The following is a 17,198-nucleotide window of genomic DNA, read 5'->3' as shown; positions in this document are numbered from 1 at the left end:
GGTAAGTCATGTGGCATTTATTTTGGTGTCAATGTGGCGTGACATACAGATGGTTGTATTTTCCAAATAGCTATTCAAATTCCTCAATGCCATTATTGCGACATTTAAAGACTGCAGCAAAATTTGCATTTAGGAAGCACCAGAGGGAATATTTTATCTTGCCGATGTTCTCTGCAGGGACAAGGAGCCGTGGAGGAAGAGGGTAAGGGAGAGTCACTGAAGAAACACTAAACAGAGGACAGTTCCTCAGATACCCGCTCAGCACTTCATTCACAGGGTGCCTCGGGTAAGAGTAGCCAGTAAGGAAGTATGAAGAAGGATGTGGATTCTAAGAGAGACTGAGTAAAAATCTGCTGTTTATTAAAGCTCATCCCGTAGATCACAACTTTACTAGGTAACAAGAAAGCACTTCAGATCTCCTAGGGTACTGAAATAAAAGATGCCCATTCCTACGACAGGTAAGTCAAATGAGGGAACAAGGCTCACAGAATTAGAGAATCTCAGGCCTGTCTGGCATCTCCTACTCATTAAAAAAACTCAGGGAACAGATGGAGGCCCAGAGAAGTTAAATGAGTTCTTACATTCCCAGAGCTATTTACAGTAACATGGGGTCTAGAGCCAGGATCTAGAATTCAACGTGTGCTCTCCTCCATCCCAAGTAACGTCTTCCACATAGAGTACAGGCAAACCTCGGAGACATTGATGGTCCGGTTCCAGACCACACCAACAGAGCAAATACTGCAATAATACAAGTCACAGAATTTTTTTGGTGTCCCAGTGCGTATAAAAGTTATGTTTACAGTATACTGTAGTATATTAAGTGTGCAACGGAACTATGTCTAAAAAAACAATGTACATAACCTTAATTTAAAAAGACTTCATTGCTAAAAAAATACTAACCATCATTTGAGCCTTCAGCAAGTCTTGATCTCTTTGCAAGAGTAACATCAAAGATCACTGATCAGAGATCACCGTAACAAATATAATGATAAGGAAAAAGGTGGAAATATCGCAAGAATTGCCAAAATGGGACACAGAGACATGAAGTGAGCAAATGCTGTTGGAAAAATGGCACCATTAGACTTGCTCGATGCAGAGTTACCACAAACCTTCAATTTGTTAAAAAAAAAAAGCCCAAACCTGCAAAGCTAAATAAGGCAAAGTGTAGTAAAGCGAGGTATGCCCATATATACGTAAGTTAGTGGACTCTAAGGTCAGGCAAGGGCCACGTTTCAGTAGTTTTCTTACTTGGCGTGCACATGTGTGTGTAGATGTGCGTGCACACTTATGTTCATTCACTGGTTGAAGGCTTACTCCCCCACCTACACTGTGCAGCCACTGCTCCAGGTGCTGGAGACACAGCAGTGCCTTACATAAGCTCCTTATTCTCAGGAATATATATTGTTATCTATATTATATCGCATACATACTGCTTTATATCATAACTTTGCAATTACACAGCTTACTGATTACAGATGTAGGCTGACATATTTTGGGTTAAATTCTAACCTCAAAGCAGCAGCTAAATACGAGAAACCCAAACTGTGGGGCCATAAGCTTATAACTGGGGGTCAGCAAACGATAACCCTTGGGTCAAATGTAGCCTTGAGTTTTTGTAAAGCAAGTTTTAGTGGAACACTGCCACGCCCACTCATTTGCATATCACATAGGCTACCACGCCCACTCATTTGCATATCACCTACCGCTACTTTCCATCCAATGGCAGAGTTGAATTGCAGTGACAAAATCTGTATGGCCTGAAAAGCCTAAGACAGTTACTATCTGGCCCTTACAAAAACCTTGCTAGCACCCCGGGATTATAAAATAGGATAGAACCTTATTCCTTAATAGCAGCAGCACTAAAGGCTTCTACTGTGTTACAAAAGAAACTTCTTCAATGCATTTCACTCTGGGCTCTCTGTGCTAACAAGCAAGAATGTTCTTCCCAGCTAGAGCAGGGGTCCCACCATATCAGAGGGAACAAGATCTTCACCGTGTTCCCTGTGGCAATTAGGTCAGTGACTTTGCGTCGGTTGCTTGTGAATGTGAAGTTTCCAGTGATGACAATTAAGTGGTTCTAAGTCCAACATCTTTCCAGCCATATGGTTTCTATAGTTTCCTTGAGGTGGGGTGGAGAGAGCTGTGGATAGGGGAGGGAGGAGAAAAGTTCTCAACAGGGTTTAGGCATACTTTGGGGTGGAAAGAGTTAGAAGAAAGGAAGTGTAACAGACAAGAGAAAAAAAAAATCTGAAAGCCAGTGGAAATAGAAGAGAGGCTGGCCTTTCCCTCCACTGGCTACTCCAGAAATGCTGAATTTCATTTGTCTCCACATGGGTTTCCCAGCTCACCCGCTGCCCACAGTGCTAACATGGTTATGGTGAGACAAGTGACTGTAAAAACGGCACCTCCTCACTCAGCATAACGGTTCTCTGCAGACCTCCGAGTCATAGCTGCTCCACTTACTGACAAAAGCAAGCGTTTATTGCTGCTGGTACCACGAAGCCAAAGCGGCCAGTAAAGCACAGAGAGATGCTTCTCGGCCGTGCACATTGTCAGCACAACTGCCAGGGAATTTCCCCTTCCCGAATCCTTCAAGGGCCGAGGATGCAAGGGGCTGATCCACCGCCCAGGGCTGGCAGTCAGCAATGTGAGCTCATGACTTGTAAGCAAAACGCAGAGGGAGCTCCTCTTCACTGTCACTTAATGATGCCACGCTGGTGTCATTTGTAACCATTACTTGGGAGAGGACGATTGCGTGGTGAAGTCCAAATGTTGACATCATGAAATGGATGAAGTTAACCAGTATGGCCGGAGCTTTATAGGAAAGGAAAAGTGCTGGCAAAGTCTTGGCTGCAGGCTAGAGAGCCACTGAGTTGTTTCAGGAGAAGCTGGCTTTCTTTGCCCCTGAACAGAGCCGCCATGCATCATTCTGGAGGGGGTCAGGGCTGCAGTTTCAGGGAAGAGGGGCAGAGCCTGCAGAACTAGGTGCACAGGGCTCTGGCCCCACAAAACAGAAAGGGGCAGCCCTCTGCCCAGGGTTGCCTGGGGCTGTCAGAACAGCAGCGTCACAGAGAGTGGCTCTAGCATGAAAGTGTTCTGGTCTGAGTATCTGGAGTCACTTCCTGGTTGTAGACCTTGGAGAGAATACCTGACCTCTGTTAAGCTTCCGTCTCTCACCTATATGGTATGCCCACGATGGTACTGACCCCAGAGGGTTGTTCTAAGACTTCAATGAGATCTGGGGCACAAAGGTGCAAGCCTGGGGCGTCATAAAAGCTCCATGACTGTTACCTACAATGATGATATCAGGATGAGGAACAAGCAAACAGCCCTCGCCTCTCCACCGCACCTGAGCCGGTGAACCTGTCAGATGGGCGAGGCGTAAGCCGGGCCAGGCAGTGGCCTTGTGGATACAGAGGGATGTGGCTCTGCTACCCTGAGAAAGTCCCTCCTTCGGGAAGGAAGTGTCAGCGTCGCATGGCGATGAGGACGCCCATGCCAGGTGGGGCGGCGGGGGATGGAGGAGAGACGGGTGAGAAGGGCAGACAGGGAGGGTCACCTGTGTGCTTGGTGCCGATGTGCGCCTTGATCTCCGTCTCCTCCATGGTGACGAAGTCGCAGGCCGTACAGCAGATGGAAAACATCCACTGTTCCTTGTCCACATGGAGTGACATGTGGCTGACAAACTGGACGTTGAGCTCCGTCTCAAATCCGCACACGTGACAGCTGTACGGGACGAGAGAAGAGTGAGCTTCTAAATGGAGGCTACCCAGTTGCACGCGGTACACTCCGAAATCTGGACCTTGACACGTGTCTTCCTCCCACCAAAAGGCTTTGCGTTAGAAAATTCCTTCACTTTCTGGGACACCTCCGAAGTGGTCACTGTGCCAGACAGGCTGAGTGCCAGCATGATGTAACAATCCCATTCATGCTATAACTACGCTAAATAATCATAAAGTTAATTAAAAATTACAGATTCCAGATGCTGTACATTAACCTAACTGACTCCTTCGGGCCAAGAGATGCGGGGCAGCCTTGCCAAGATATCAGCGGAGCTGGTGCGCTGATACACTCAGGCAGGATTCGAGAGCAAGCCTGAAAACTCGGGATTTTATAGCAAACAAACCAAATATTGATTCACGGTTGAATATGGAAGAGAAACATACCATTCCAGGTACTAAAGGATAGCACAGCCAGGGGAAAGTATGCAATACGTCCAGGGCTATTCCCTCAGGGTTCTCAGATTCATTTCTCCTTAGGATAATTCTCAGGAAGCAGCGAGGTGCTCAGTGACAAAGGTGGGAGCTTCCCAGCTGCCCAGACCTCACAGCTCATCACCCCTGAGCCCTGCCACTCTCTGGACTCCGCTCCACAAAGCCACCTCTAAGACCTCCACCCTTTTAATTAACTCTCCCAGGGCCACCCAAGCCAGGAAGGAGTCAGTGCAACACAGGGTTCAATCCAAGCAAAGCCAATATTGAAAGGAAGCTCAGCCCTGTGACTGAGAAAAGACACTTTGTCACGTGTGCCCTCGCAGATGGGCAGGGAGTGTTCAAGAAATTCTGGGCAGCTTGGACCAGCGGGTTCCACTGGCGCGCTCACCTGTAATAATAAGGGTGCTTCTTCCCATCACTGCCTTCAGAGGTGACGGCGCTGACGATGTCCTCGGTGTCCGTACTCACCAGCTTCACCGAATGGACGGTCAGGTGCTGGTTCAGGTTTGCGCGGCACTTAGCAGCATACGGGCACAAGTGGCATTTGTATTTTCTTTCCTCTGGGGGAGAAGGGACAGGAAAAAACCCAAACCACTCTCAGAAATGAAATCCCAACACCTTGCCAAAGACCACTTAAGGGTATCAGGAAAGGAGGGTTCAAATCTCATTTCCAATGGGGACAAAGGGAACACTTTGGAATTTTAAATATCTAAAAAGTCTTCACGTGGCAGGTCGCTTCTGCTTTCAGACTTTCAAAGATGAAAGAAAGTTCCGGGGCAACTGGACCACCTGCTTTTTTCCTGGGTACCTATAGGCCCCTCTTCCTGATAATGTGAGCTCCATGCAGGCTACAAGAATAATGTGTGTGTGTGTGTGTGTGTGTGTGTGTGTGTGTCCAAGCCCTGACATGTGTCAGTCCAGGGTGGGTGCTGAGCTGAGGAAGGGGATGTGATCAGCCTTCCCAGGACTGGTGTGTAAGAGAAGCCCCTCATTTTTCCTAAGCTCCAGGCCTGAGTTAGCCAAGAAATAAACACTAATGACATTAAAGGGACTCCAGATGACATAACTTAATTGGAAATTTTCATGCTACAGAAATAAAATAAAAAAACTTTAGTTGATTTCTTAATAGAAACCCTTTCATAAAACTGACCATGTTTCAGGGCTGTTTCCAGAGTGGCATTCTGAATTCATTTGATTAATTAAGGAAATTAAAGGAACAGGCTTTGCTTTTAGGTACAGATCAAGGTAACAGATGGTAGCAGAGGAAGGAAAGAACAACTTCCTTTTCTATCCTTAGTTCTGAATTTGTAATAGTGGGCTCACCTTAAAGAAAACACCTGTCTTATCTACTTCACGGGAAAGAGTGTGGAAAAAAATTTGTCTGCAACAAAATGTAAGGCATCATTATTGTTATAGGTGGTCCCCAGCATCCGAGGTGCTGGTGACCTGGGCTTTGCAGGGTTGGGGAGGAGCCCTACGGTACAGATAGAAGAGAGTCTTTTCTTTAGAATTTGTGCATTTGTATTAATAAGTGAGGTTGTTAAGTTTTGGTGTTAAGGTTATGATTTCTTCATAAAGTGAATTGTTGAGCTTTCTTTTCCTATCATTTGGAAAAGTTTAATAATATCAGAATTTCCTAGTCTCAACAAGTTAAAAAGAACCCAGTTGGGGGCTTCCCTGGTGGCGCGGTGGTTGAGAATCTGCCTGCCGATGCAGACCATGGATTCGAGCCCTGGTCTGGGAAGATCCCACATGCCGTGGAGCAACTAGGCCCGTGAGCCACAACTACTGAGCCTGCGTGTCTGGAGCCTGTGCTCCGCAACAAGAGAGGCCGTGATAGTGAGAGGCCCGCACACCGCGATGAAGAGTGGCCCCCGCTTGCCGCAACTGGAGAAAGCCCTCGCACAGAAACGAAGATCCAACACAGCCAAAAATAAATAAATAAAAAAACAAACCAATGAACTGACATTAAAAAAAAAAAAAAAGAACCCAGCTGGGAAAGTTTCTGGACCTGATGCTTTTATTAATAGTATCTCCATCATCTTTCCAAATTCCCCTTTGGTAACTGATTTACTTAAGTACCACCACCTCCCCCCTACCCAGCTTGGGTCAATTTTGGAAATTTTGCTTAAATTATCTATGTCTTCTAAAGTTTTCAGTTTTTGTTTTTTTTGCCATAGAGTTGCCCTTATTCTCCAATAATTCTTTAACAGCATCTGTATTAAGAATAAGCCTTCCCAACCTAAATGTCCATCAACAGGTGAATGGATAATGAAGATGTGATACATATATACAATGGAATACTACTCAGCCATAAAAAAGAATGAAATCTTGCCATTTGCAGCCACATGGGTGGACTTGGAGGGCATTATGCTTAGTGAAATAAGTCAGACAGAGAAAGACAAATACTGTATGATATCACTTATATGTGGACTCTAAAAAATACAGCAAACTAGTGAATATATCAGAAAAGAAGCAGGCTCACAGATATAGAGAACAAACTAGTGGTTACCAGTGTGAGCGGGGAGGGGCAATACGGGGAGGGGGAGAGGGAGGGGGAGGTGCAAGCTGCTGGGTGTAAGATGGGCTCAGGGATGTACTGTACAGCACAGGGAATAGAGCCAATATTTGGTAATAACTGTAAATGGAAAGTAATCTTTAAACATTGTATAAAAAGAATTAGGCTTCCTTTTTCATTGCTAATTTTGAATATTTCAGCCTTCTTTTCATTTCCCTTTTTTTTTTTTTTTTGCTGTACGTGGGCCTCTCACTGTTGTGGCCTCTCCTGTTGCGGAGCACAGGCTCCGGATGCACAGGCTCAGCGGCCATGGCTCATAGGCCCAGCCGCTCCACGGCATGTGGGATCTTCCCAGGCCGGGGCACGAACCTGTGTCCCCTGCATCGGCAGGCGGACTCTCAACCACTGCATCACCAGGGAAGCCCTCTTTTTCCTTTCTTAATCAGACTTAAAGTGATTTATCTATTTTATGGTCTTCTTCCTAGATTTTGTTCTTCTACTAATTCTTTAATATGAGTGCTAAGTTCCTTTATTTTTGTTTTTCTTCCCTTCCAATTAAAATGTTTAAGTCTATAAACGTCCCGTGGACCAGAGCTGTAGCTATTCATTCCAGGTTAAGGATGAATGTTCCCCTTTCATTCCTCTTAGATGTCTAGAATTTGTGATCCTTTCCTTTGATACAATTAGGACATTTTATGGCTCCTTGGTTATTTTAAATTTCATTTAAGTATGCTCAGAGAATGTGGCTTATAGAACCTCTACTTTTTATTTATTTATTTATTTATTTTTTTGCGGTACGCGGGCCTCTCACTGTTGTGGCCTCTCCCGTTGCGGAGCACAGGCTCCGGACGCGCAGGCTCAGCGGCCATGGCTCACGGGCCCAGCTGCTCCGCGGTATGTGGGATCTTCCCGGACCGGGGCACGAACCCATGTCCCCTGCATCAACAGGCGGACTCTCAACCACTGCGCCACCAGGGAAGTCCCTACTTTTTATTTATTTATTATTATTATTATTTTTTGCGGTATGCGGGCCTCTCACTGTTGTGGCCTCTTCCGTTGCGGAGCACAGGCTCCGGACGCGCAGGCTCAGCGGCCATGGCTCACGGGCCCAGACGCTCCGCGGCATGTGGGATCTTCCCGGACCGGGGCACAAACCTGTGTCCCCTGCATCGGCAGGCGGACTCTCAACCACTGCGCCACCAGGGAAGCCCCCTCTACTTTTTTTAACATGTGAAAGTTTTCTTTGTGGTTAAGTATATGACTAAATTTTGTCTTTAGTGGTTTAATAGTTAAGATTAAAAATATTAAAAAAAATATATATATAAAAAGAAATTAATCTTGCCATACTAATACTGTCTTGCTTTTTTTAACTTTGTGTGAGATACAAAACTTTTATTTTCTTTACCACTTTGTTTTGTGTTTCCTGTAAATAAGACACATTTGAATTTTTAACAAGGCTGATCTACGGTGTAAAAATTGAAATAGTTCATTTTTTATTTTCCATCTTGCTTTTTGTTTGCTATTGATTTTACCTCACTTCTTATTGTCCTTGCTTATTATTGCTGCATTGATTAAGTTACTATTTATTCGGGTTTCCGCTTCCCAGCACTCAGAATCAACCACATTTCTCCATTATTATATGTAAATAAAGACAGAGACTGTTTCTCCATCAAGGTGCTCTTTTCCCCTCTGCTTCCACCTACCGCAATGAGATGAAGCCAATAAGATGGGGTGCAGCCCCATGCCCTGCACCCTCAAGGTGACAGCAATAAACTCCTCAGAGTTCAGAAATTTTACCTGAACACACCTAAACATGTGTATCTTTTCTCATCCATCATCCTTGAACTCAATGGACCCTTTCAATACAAATAAAAAACCCTTTCCAGAGCCTTATTTGAACATGCCAGGTAAAATGGCTTGAAAAGGTCCGGATAAAAACATTTCTACCACTTCCTGATTTAATTCTCTTAGAGACACAGCTTCCTGCTCATGGAGAAGCTGGTGGTCCAGGGAGGGAAGGCCCGGCAGGGAGACCCTGACTCACCTGTGTGCAGAGACAGATGTCGGGACAATGTCTGCTGTCGGCCAAATACTTTCCCACACACGTCACAGGGAAAAAGCTGGTCGTTGAATTTCCAAGAGGGCAACCCATTTCCTGCCTCGAGGACTATCTTTTCTGTTTCTGGGCCAAAAGAACAAAGCAGCATGAGGAATAAACAAGGCAACGTGAACACATTTCAGTTTAGTCAACATTCAGGACTTAAGCAAAGACTTCCTTCTGAAGAATGTGACCGGTAAACTGCAAGTATTGATAAGTCCAAGTAACCTCTGGTCTTCACGCTCAGCTCTTGTCTCTAAGAAGGCCATTCTTGAAAGCTGTGGTGGCACATGGATTCCAATTTTAGTCAAGTCTCCCGTGGTTTCTCTCCTTCCTCACTAAAGGTTAGTGGACCTCCAGCAGGTTGACAGCTTGGTTTAGCACTGTGCTCGGTATACAGTTGGCACTCCATAAATAGGTGCTGAATGAGTGAATGGTTGAGTTGCAGGTTAACATTCCAGAAATGCAGACTCTCGCCACCAGACAGTAAATCAAGGGGGCCGAAGCTGAGATTCTGATGTAAAAATAGATGGTTCCATCCTTGAAAGGAAATACACTTTCACTGCCCTTTATGAAAACAGGCATTGCCCTATTTTTTGGGTTGTGCAGAATCCTTAATGAGGAACTTAATGTTACACAGACTCAGGGATGACAACTGCGTACTGCTGGCTATGGTCTGAATGTGTGTATCCCTCTGAATTCATATATCGAGACCCTAGTGCTCAAGGCTGTGGTTTTTAGAGGTCGAGTCTCTGCGAGGTGATTAGGTCATGAGGGTGGATCCTCATGAGTGGAATTAGTGCCCTTAAAAAAGAGGCCTCATGGGGCTCCCTAGCCCCTTTGCCACGTGAGGACACAGCAAGGTGTAGGCAGTTTGTGTCGTGGAAGAGGGCCCTCACCCGACCATGCTGGCACTCTGATCTAGGGCTTCCAGCCTCTAGAACTGTGGGCAATACATTTGTGTTGTTTATAAGCTACCCAGTCTATGGTATTTTGTTACAGCAGCCTGAACGGACTCAGACACTACTCCACATAAAACTCCCTAATGCAAGAGTACACAACCAGAATTTCCCCCAAAGTCTCATCATATTAGGGAAAATGACGAGAACCACAAGGTCTTCTGTACCTAATTCATAGCCATGAATGCTCTAAGTGGGCGTTAATACCTTCTCCTGTCATCTTAAAAAGTTTTTATTTTCTTGTCATCATTCATTGAGTTACCTTTAATTTTCTCACGCTTATTTCTTCTCCCCGAACTGTAATGGATTCTACAAACATTCCTTCTACAGTAAGATAAGGAGAGAGATGACAGACTACCAAAAAGAGGGAAGGGGACACTTCCACGAGGACACTTGTCTGGGCCACTAATAGGGCTTTTGGCCTCTACTCTGAAGAGAAAGACAAATAACTGATGGAGTCAATATCTTGTCCTTTGCCTCAGTAAATTCTTGTGAATGTTCCTACAGCACGGTAGTGCTTTATAGAACCGGATACCACGTGGAAAGAACTTTTCATAAAAACCAAGCAGATGAAAACATTCAGACCACTGGGCAGAGACAGCATCAGAACAAAGAATTTGATTTCACACAATTTGGTTAAAACTGCTTCCCATATACAAATACAGGCTTCCACCTGGATCTGGGTGAGTCAACTGGATCAATTTTCATTTGAATTCAGGCTTGCCAGATAGTGTGATCTCAGGAAAGAAGTAAATACGAATGTGTGTTTGGAACGGGGTGGGGGATTGATGATGAAATTGCAACAATGTTTGCTGTGAGGCACCTGCCAGCAATCCTAACACTGATAAGACACATTTATCGATTTACCTGTGTTTGTTAAACGTAGCTTTTTGGGCCTCAGAGAGAAGAGCTAGTCTTCTTATTAGAGTAGGAATGTGTGACTACAAACGTCTTCAGGGGAAGGGGCGGAATTCTGGGGGAAGGAAGGTGAAAAGGGAGGTACAGGGCTCTGAGATGTGCGGACAGGAACCACTCTCAGACGACTGCCCTTGAGTCCAAGCCATGGGCATTTCCACCACGGCGCAAGAGGGTATTTTAGCAGCTCCTTTGAAGTGTGTAATCAAAACAGTGCTTCAAAGGAGGATGATAGTAATAATTATAAGGAGAGATCAAGAGGGTACAGGGTCTTCCAATACATTCACAACAAGAATGAACTAATTGGGTCACAGACTGAACAAGTAGATGCAATTAAAAAGAAAGACATCTCTTAATAATATTAGTCACACGCTTGAGACATTGAAGCATCGTGAAAAGTCCAGTTCCCTCCAGTGGCCTAGAAAATGGTTCGAACCATGAAGGCTGTGCTGCGGGCAAGCAGAAGGCCCACCTGCAGCCGCGGAGGCAGGAGAGGCACCACGGGGGCGGCCAGGCTTGGTCAGCCACACCCCTGGGGCCTGGACCCCAAGGCTCACCCCGCTTGCTGTCTGCATTTGCTACGGCCGCCCGTTGTCATTTCACACGCAGGAGCAAGGCAACCCGGCCATAGGTGCCTCATCCCAGAACACGACCTTGAAACCACAGTGGGGTGAGGCTGGAGGTGGAGGTGCAGGGGCGAGAGGGGAATTATTACTGCCTAAACAAGTACTAAAGTAAAAGGCCTGCTCTTCTTTTCCTGGAGCTGAAATGGAGCTCAGCAGATGCTACGTTCTCCCACATTTCCTGGAGATGGTGTCAGCCACATGCCATGGGAGAAAAACACAGAATTTTTTGATTCTTCCTGTCTCTGTGTATGTACCACCAAAAGCTGTCCATCTGGTTCCAGAGTGATATCTGAATGTGATGGACACCCAGCAAGGCCAGGCTTTAGAACGACCACAGCCTGCCTTGTGGAAGCTGGACTGGCCCCATCACCGTGGAGGGCTGCCAGCCGGGATACCGGCTCTCCAGGAAGCGTTCTGGAAGACAGCAGCGCACTCTGTCTGCAGCTCTTGAGGATCGAAAGTTGCCAAAAATACTGAAAACTATTTAAATTGTGAACCTATTGATAAATGTTTATAAAAACAGATGCGTAGGCCTGTACTAATCTCTAGGCGTTAGCAATACAGACTAAGCCTACATTAAGCAAATCACTGCACGGACAGCGGCGAGTGTCCCCAGGGTGTGCATCTTAAAGCTCAATTCATAGTCACAGGTACTGTTCTCCATCTCCGTCTCGGAGGAACCGAATGAACTGGCCTGGTTCCCTCTGCGGTCACATGCTACAGGTTTAACAAAAAGATATCACGAGTTGATTTGTGTGTGTGTGGACACTGTGAAAGCTAAAATTGCCATATTTTAATGTAAAGGTTTCCTGTTCTTTGATTTTTGATAAACTTCGGAAACCAAAAAAAAAAAAAAATAAAACAACAACAAAAAACCACAAAGACCTCAAAGATCTTTCTGGAATCCCACTGCCTTAACTGAGTCATCATCACTCACCAGGACTTGCGAAAGCCTCCTAAAGAGCCTCATGGGTACCATTCCAACAGCCCCTCTCTCAATTCCAACAGCCCCTCCTCACGGGTTCCAGAATGATCTTTCTGAGGCCCAGGTCAGGTTATGTCTCGTCCTGTGTTCTAATGGCTTCCCCAGGCCAAACTCCTGTGCATGGAGTCTGAGGTCCTTCATACTCTGGCTCCAACCATCTCCCCGCTTCAGCTCCCCACTTCACCTCCCACCATCCAAGGGCTCCGCGGAGCGAGCGACTCGCCTTTTCGGGAACAAGCTAGTGCCTTTGGAGACGTCAGTGCTTTTGAACCAACTATGCCCCCCCCCGCCAGCAGCCACTCCCCACCTTGGCACCTCTTTCTGCACACAAACTCCAGCTCATTTTCAAGCACTATCTCAGACTGCATCTCCTCGGTAAAGCCTTCCCCAGTTCCCCAGGTAAGGAGTCGTTTCCCATTCTCTGTCCCAGAGCACTTTTATGAATACTCTAGTGCACCACTTTACCTGTTATATTATTTATTTACGTATCTTCTATATTATATGCATTTTTTTTTTTTTTTTTGCAGTACGCGGGCCTCTCACTGTTTTGGCCTCTCCCGCTGCGGAGCACAGGCTCCGGACGCGCAGGCTCAGCGGCCATGGCTCACGGGCCCAGCTGCTCCACGGCATGTGGGATCTTCCTGGACCGGGGCACGAACCCGTGTCCCCTGCATCGGCAGGCGGACTCTCAACCACTGCGCCACCAGGGAAGCCCTATATGCATCTTTTTAATACGGAGTACCCAGCAAGTCCAACATGCGGTGGTGCTCAGTAACGATGTTCGCTGGCCTCCTCTGCCTGTTCGAAGGTGACTCATTGAAGGAGGGGGTTCTGCAGGATCTATTTGTGCATCCTCGGTACGGGCACAGTGCCTGATACATAGCAGGTGGGCAGTAGATAGTTGCTGAAGAAATGAATGACTGAATGAAAGGACCCAAGTGAGGCAGGGAATAAACATGATTCTTATTTTATAGTGGGAAAGACTGAGGCCTGGAAATACCATTGGTTAAGGCTAATGGCCAATTCAGGGTGAAAAATAAGGCTGCTTGCCTTCTGAATGGTGTCTTAACTCAACCCAAGAATGGTGATTTTATGATTTTATTAGTGGAAATGTTTGCAGTCCTGAGCCGTATCCTCAGAGGTCTTCTGTCCTTACTTCCTCCCAATAACAAGCCACGGATTATTCTCTTCAAGACAAATTCTGTGGCAGATGCTGTGTTTTCATTAACCCCATAGTTATTCTCAACTTTCCTTCTCCCCTGTCTATTCCCACTGTACAGGCAGCTGGGGTGGTCATGTGCTAAACTTCTGGCCAATGAGAAGGCTTTTGCTTTCCTGACAAAGAGAAATGTAGGCTTGGTGTTGGCCCTCTTCTCTCTTTTTCTTGCCTTGATCACAGAGGAAATGCCTGGGATTATGGAAGCCATTTTGTGCATATGAGACCTGAGGATGAAAAGCAACCTGCCAAGGATGGAGGAAGGGAAAGATGGGAAAAGTCTGGGTCCTTGATGGCATCTTCCAGTAGCTGAAAAAATGGCAGAAACTACCGCTCTAGACTTACTTCTTATGCGAGGAAAATAAACCCCTGTTTCTTTCAGCCACTGTTAATTGGGTTTTCTCTAACTTATGACATTCTTAATTGAAACCCTCCTATGGTTACTCTTGGTCTTAGAACTTTGGAAGTTAGGTCTGGCCTTTGACAAGCTTTATTCCAAAACACCTGCATCCTGTGAAGAACTCTCCATGTTCAGTGTCAACAGCAATAAGTTTACAGACATCTGAGCCCATTTCCATCTTAATTGTCTTCTTTTGTTCCGCTCAAAAAACTTAAGAAGTTTCTTTTAAATTATTAAGGAATATACTTTTTAAAAACTCTGATTGAAGCATAACACATCACAGAAAAATTCACATAACACTAACTCCTTTTCAATCAGTCCAAAGTCACAAAAAATTTTGGAATATAGGTATTATTTTTTTTAATTTGCTCTTCTTGGGCTTCCCTGGTGGCGCAGTGGTTGGGAGTCCGCCTGCCGATGCAGGGGACGCGGGTTCGTGCCCCGGTCCGGGAAGATCCCGCAGGCCGCGGATCGGCTGGGTCCGTGAGCCATGGCCGCTGAGCCTGCGCGTCTGGAGCCTGTGCTCTGCAACGCGAGAGGCCACAACAGTGAGAGGCCCGCGTACCGCAAAAAAAAAAAAAGAAAAAAAATTTGCTCTTCTTCATCTTTATTCCCATATCCTTTAATATTTGTTTCATTATCTTAAAAAGATGCAAATGATTTTCTTCATTTCTTTTATAGCAAAATACTTATTTAATGATTATATATTTTTTATACAGTGTCTCAGAGGATTCTGTCTCCTACAAAGCATTTTATTTCCCTTTATCCTCCTATACTCTGATTCCTGAGATAGCCATAAATTTTTCCCATAAATTCCTCGCTACTTGGTACTATTTCATTAGATGTTTTTCTCTCTACTTTTCCACTCACGGTCTTTGCTTTGAATGCCATTTGGGTCTTTGCCTCTTCTTTAAATACATTTTTGTTTTAAACGAAGTAAATAGGTGTGCAGGAGCAAGCACTTTTTTTTTTTTTTTTTGCAGTACGCGGGCCTCTCACTGTTGTGGCCTCTCCCGTTGCAGAGCACAGGCTCCAGACGCGCAGGCTCAGCGGCCATGGCTCACGGGCCCAGCCGCTCCACGGCACGTGGGATCTTCCCGGACCGGGGCACGAACCCGTGTCCCCTGCATCGGCAGGCAGACCCTCAACCACTGCGCCACCAGGGAAGCCCCAGGTGCAAGCACTTTTATCCCCTACAGTACAGTCGGGAATATGGGACCAGCGCATTTGGAAAGTCACCTCATCTTAGTGGTCCCAATGCAAGGCTCTTAGCTCCTCCCCTTTTTGGTGAACTGAGGCCCCTCATTCATAATGGTGAGGCCCAATAGCCAAGAGACAGGATGCCAAACTCCTCCTCTTGTGACCTAGTCATCCAAGGGGAAAGGTCTCATTTCATGCACAGATCCTGGGAAGATGAAACCCATCCATCAAGTATTTCTCCAAAAACTTCCATGAAAGAAACCCATCTGGTACATTTGCGGAGGGAGCTCCATCAAACTCTACGTGACAGAACATTGGATCCAGTAGAGGACTCAGCTTTTTTTTTGAATCCAACTCCTTCATTTCCATAAGGATGAAACCGAGGTATAAAATTCCAGGACCTCTTCCACCTCAGTGCACCCCACAACCTGTACAGAATTGAATAATAGAATCAAGGTTTCCAGAGTCACGAAGGCTCCCTCCTGCCCCAAACCTTAGTTCAGGGAGGAACCCGAAGGATCGTCTTGTTCAATGTTCTCTTCCTACATATAAGGAAACCGAGACCCAGAGGACTGAACTGATGGCCCAGGTAACCTGGCTAGTGACGCTGGGAGAGGAGGGAGCAGACCATGGGTCTCACTGACGCTCCTCCAAGCCATATGGGATCACTGCCAAAGGTGACCACAAACAAGGAAGGGACTTTTCTTTCTCCTCTTGTGTTTTGGCCCTGAGTTTAATTTCTTGGTGACAAGTGGACATGTGTAGATTTAGCAAAAATTCACAGACACTAGAATTTCTTTCCGTCTCTCTTCTTGAAGGTGTCAGCCTAGAGTATTTCCAGCCACAGAGAAATTAGAAACTGTAATATGTCATGAAGTAGAATAAGGAAGGAACAAGAGGAAGATCAAACGGGAAAATCCTAAAAGCCAAGCCCCTCCGAGGTAAACTAGTTATTACTACAGAAAGTTCCCTTGGGCCTTTCATTGACATTTGGGGAACATTTTTGTTAAACAAACAAACAAACAAAACGAGGGGCAAAGGAAAGGACTTGAATTTGCTTCTTCCGGTTTTAACATCTTTTAGCTCCCTGACTGGTATATCATCTGGCTTTGTCGCTGTGTTTTGCTGTGTGAGAAGATCCCTGTATCTCCTGCCAAAATAATCCTCTCAAAGAATCATCGCTCAACCTGACTTTGGCAAGAGAAACGTGGAGAGAGAAGGCTTTATTTGGTTAAAGCCATAAGCAAAAGATTGGCCAAAATGTGACCTCAACACATAAATAACTGTCCAGATTGACTAATCTGCATCAGCTGCTCAAGGAGGAAGAGGCTCTGGGGCCACATGGGTTTTCCATTATGACAGATGGTATTTTGAATCTTTCCTTCTTTCATCATCAAGCCTGGAGAGTTTCGAGGCGTATCGCAAATGAACTTCTGAAACCCTCGGCATTTAGAGTCAGTATTCTTCTATAGGGTTAAAACCTATCCAATCATTTCCAGGCAGGGCGTGTGATTTCTCTGGTTAGTCCTTTCCCTGCTGGCTCTATCCTTTGGTTTTAGGGGCTTAAGACAAGCTGCCACCCTCTGAGGGCTGCTTGTGAGTTAAGGAGTCAGCTGTGGTTTAGGACTCTTTGGGGGTTAATATCTTTGCTCTAGTGTTTGCGGTTCTAGATCCTTTACAAATTCCTTTTCTTTTTAAGGGTCACTTCAACTTAGGGGAATATGGCAGGTTCTAACACAACTCTTAGGTTCCCTATGACCACCTCTCTGCAGGTCTTAGTGCAACCAAATTCCCCTTTAAAGACCATTCCAAACACTCTGCCAAAATATAGGATTTTCTGCTGGTTAAGATGTCAGATCAAGGAACAGCTAAGTTCGCAGATTTTAGTAAGAGTCAATCTGTGCTCAATTAAAAATAGTGGGTAGAGATTTTTAGGCATAAAAGAGTTCACAGCCTTGATCTTTTTTGGCCTCATTTCAAACTTTAATGCTTAACATACTTAAGCATTAAAGTCCATGCATAGGTCCAAGAAGTATTTCTCCAAAAGTTTTCATGAAATAAATCCAT

At 45.5% G+C, this 17,198-nt stretch overlaps 1 protein-coding gene across 1 annotated transcript in view; it reads right to left on the bottom strand.

Moving 5' to 3' along the window:
* The window catches only part of ZNF827 (zinc finger protein 827), a gene marked incomplete at its 5' end in the record, with an annotated part of 180,073 nt that overhangs the window by 13,542 nt on the left and 149,333 nt on the right, over positions 1–17,198 (bottom strand). The window contains 3 exons of the mRNA XM_079919486.1: positions 3,560–3,726; positions 4,603–4,774; positions 8,777–8,914. Coding sequence (XP_079775612.1) covers positions 3,560–3,726; positions 4,603–4,774; positions 8,777–8,914 — 477 coding nt within the window. The remainder of the gene's footprint in view (positions 1–3,559; positions 3,727–4,602; positions 4,775–8,776; positions 8,915–17,198) is intronic.

Source organism: Stenella coeruleoalba (genome assembly GCF_951394435.1).
Source record: "Stenella coeruleoalba genome assembly, chromosome: 4".
Lineage (NCBI taxonomy): Eukaryota > Metazoa > Chordata > Mammalia > Artiodactyla > Delphinidae > Stenella > Stenella coeruleoalba.
Note: the sequence above shows the minus strand (reverse complement) of the source record. Positions and strands in the feature narration are given on the sequence as shown.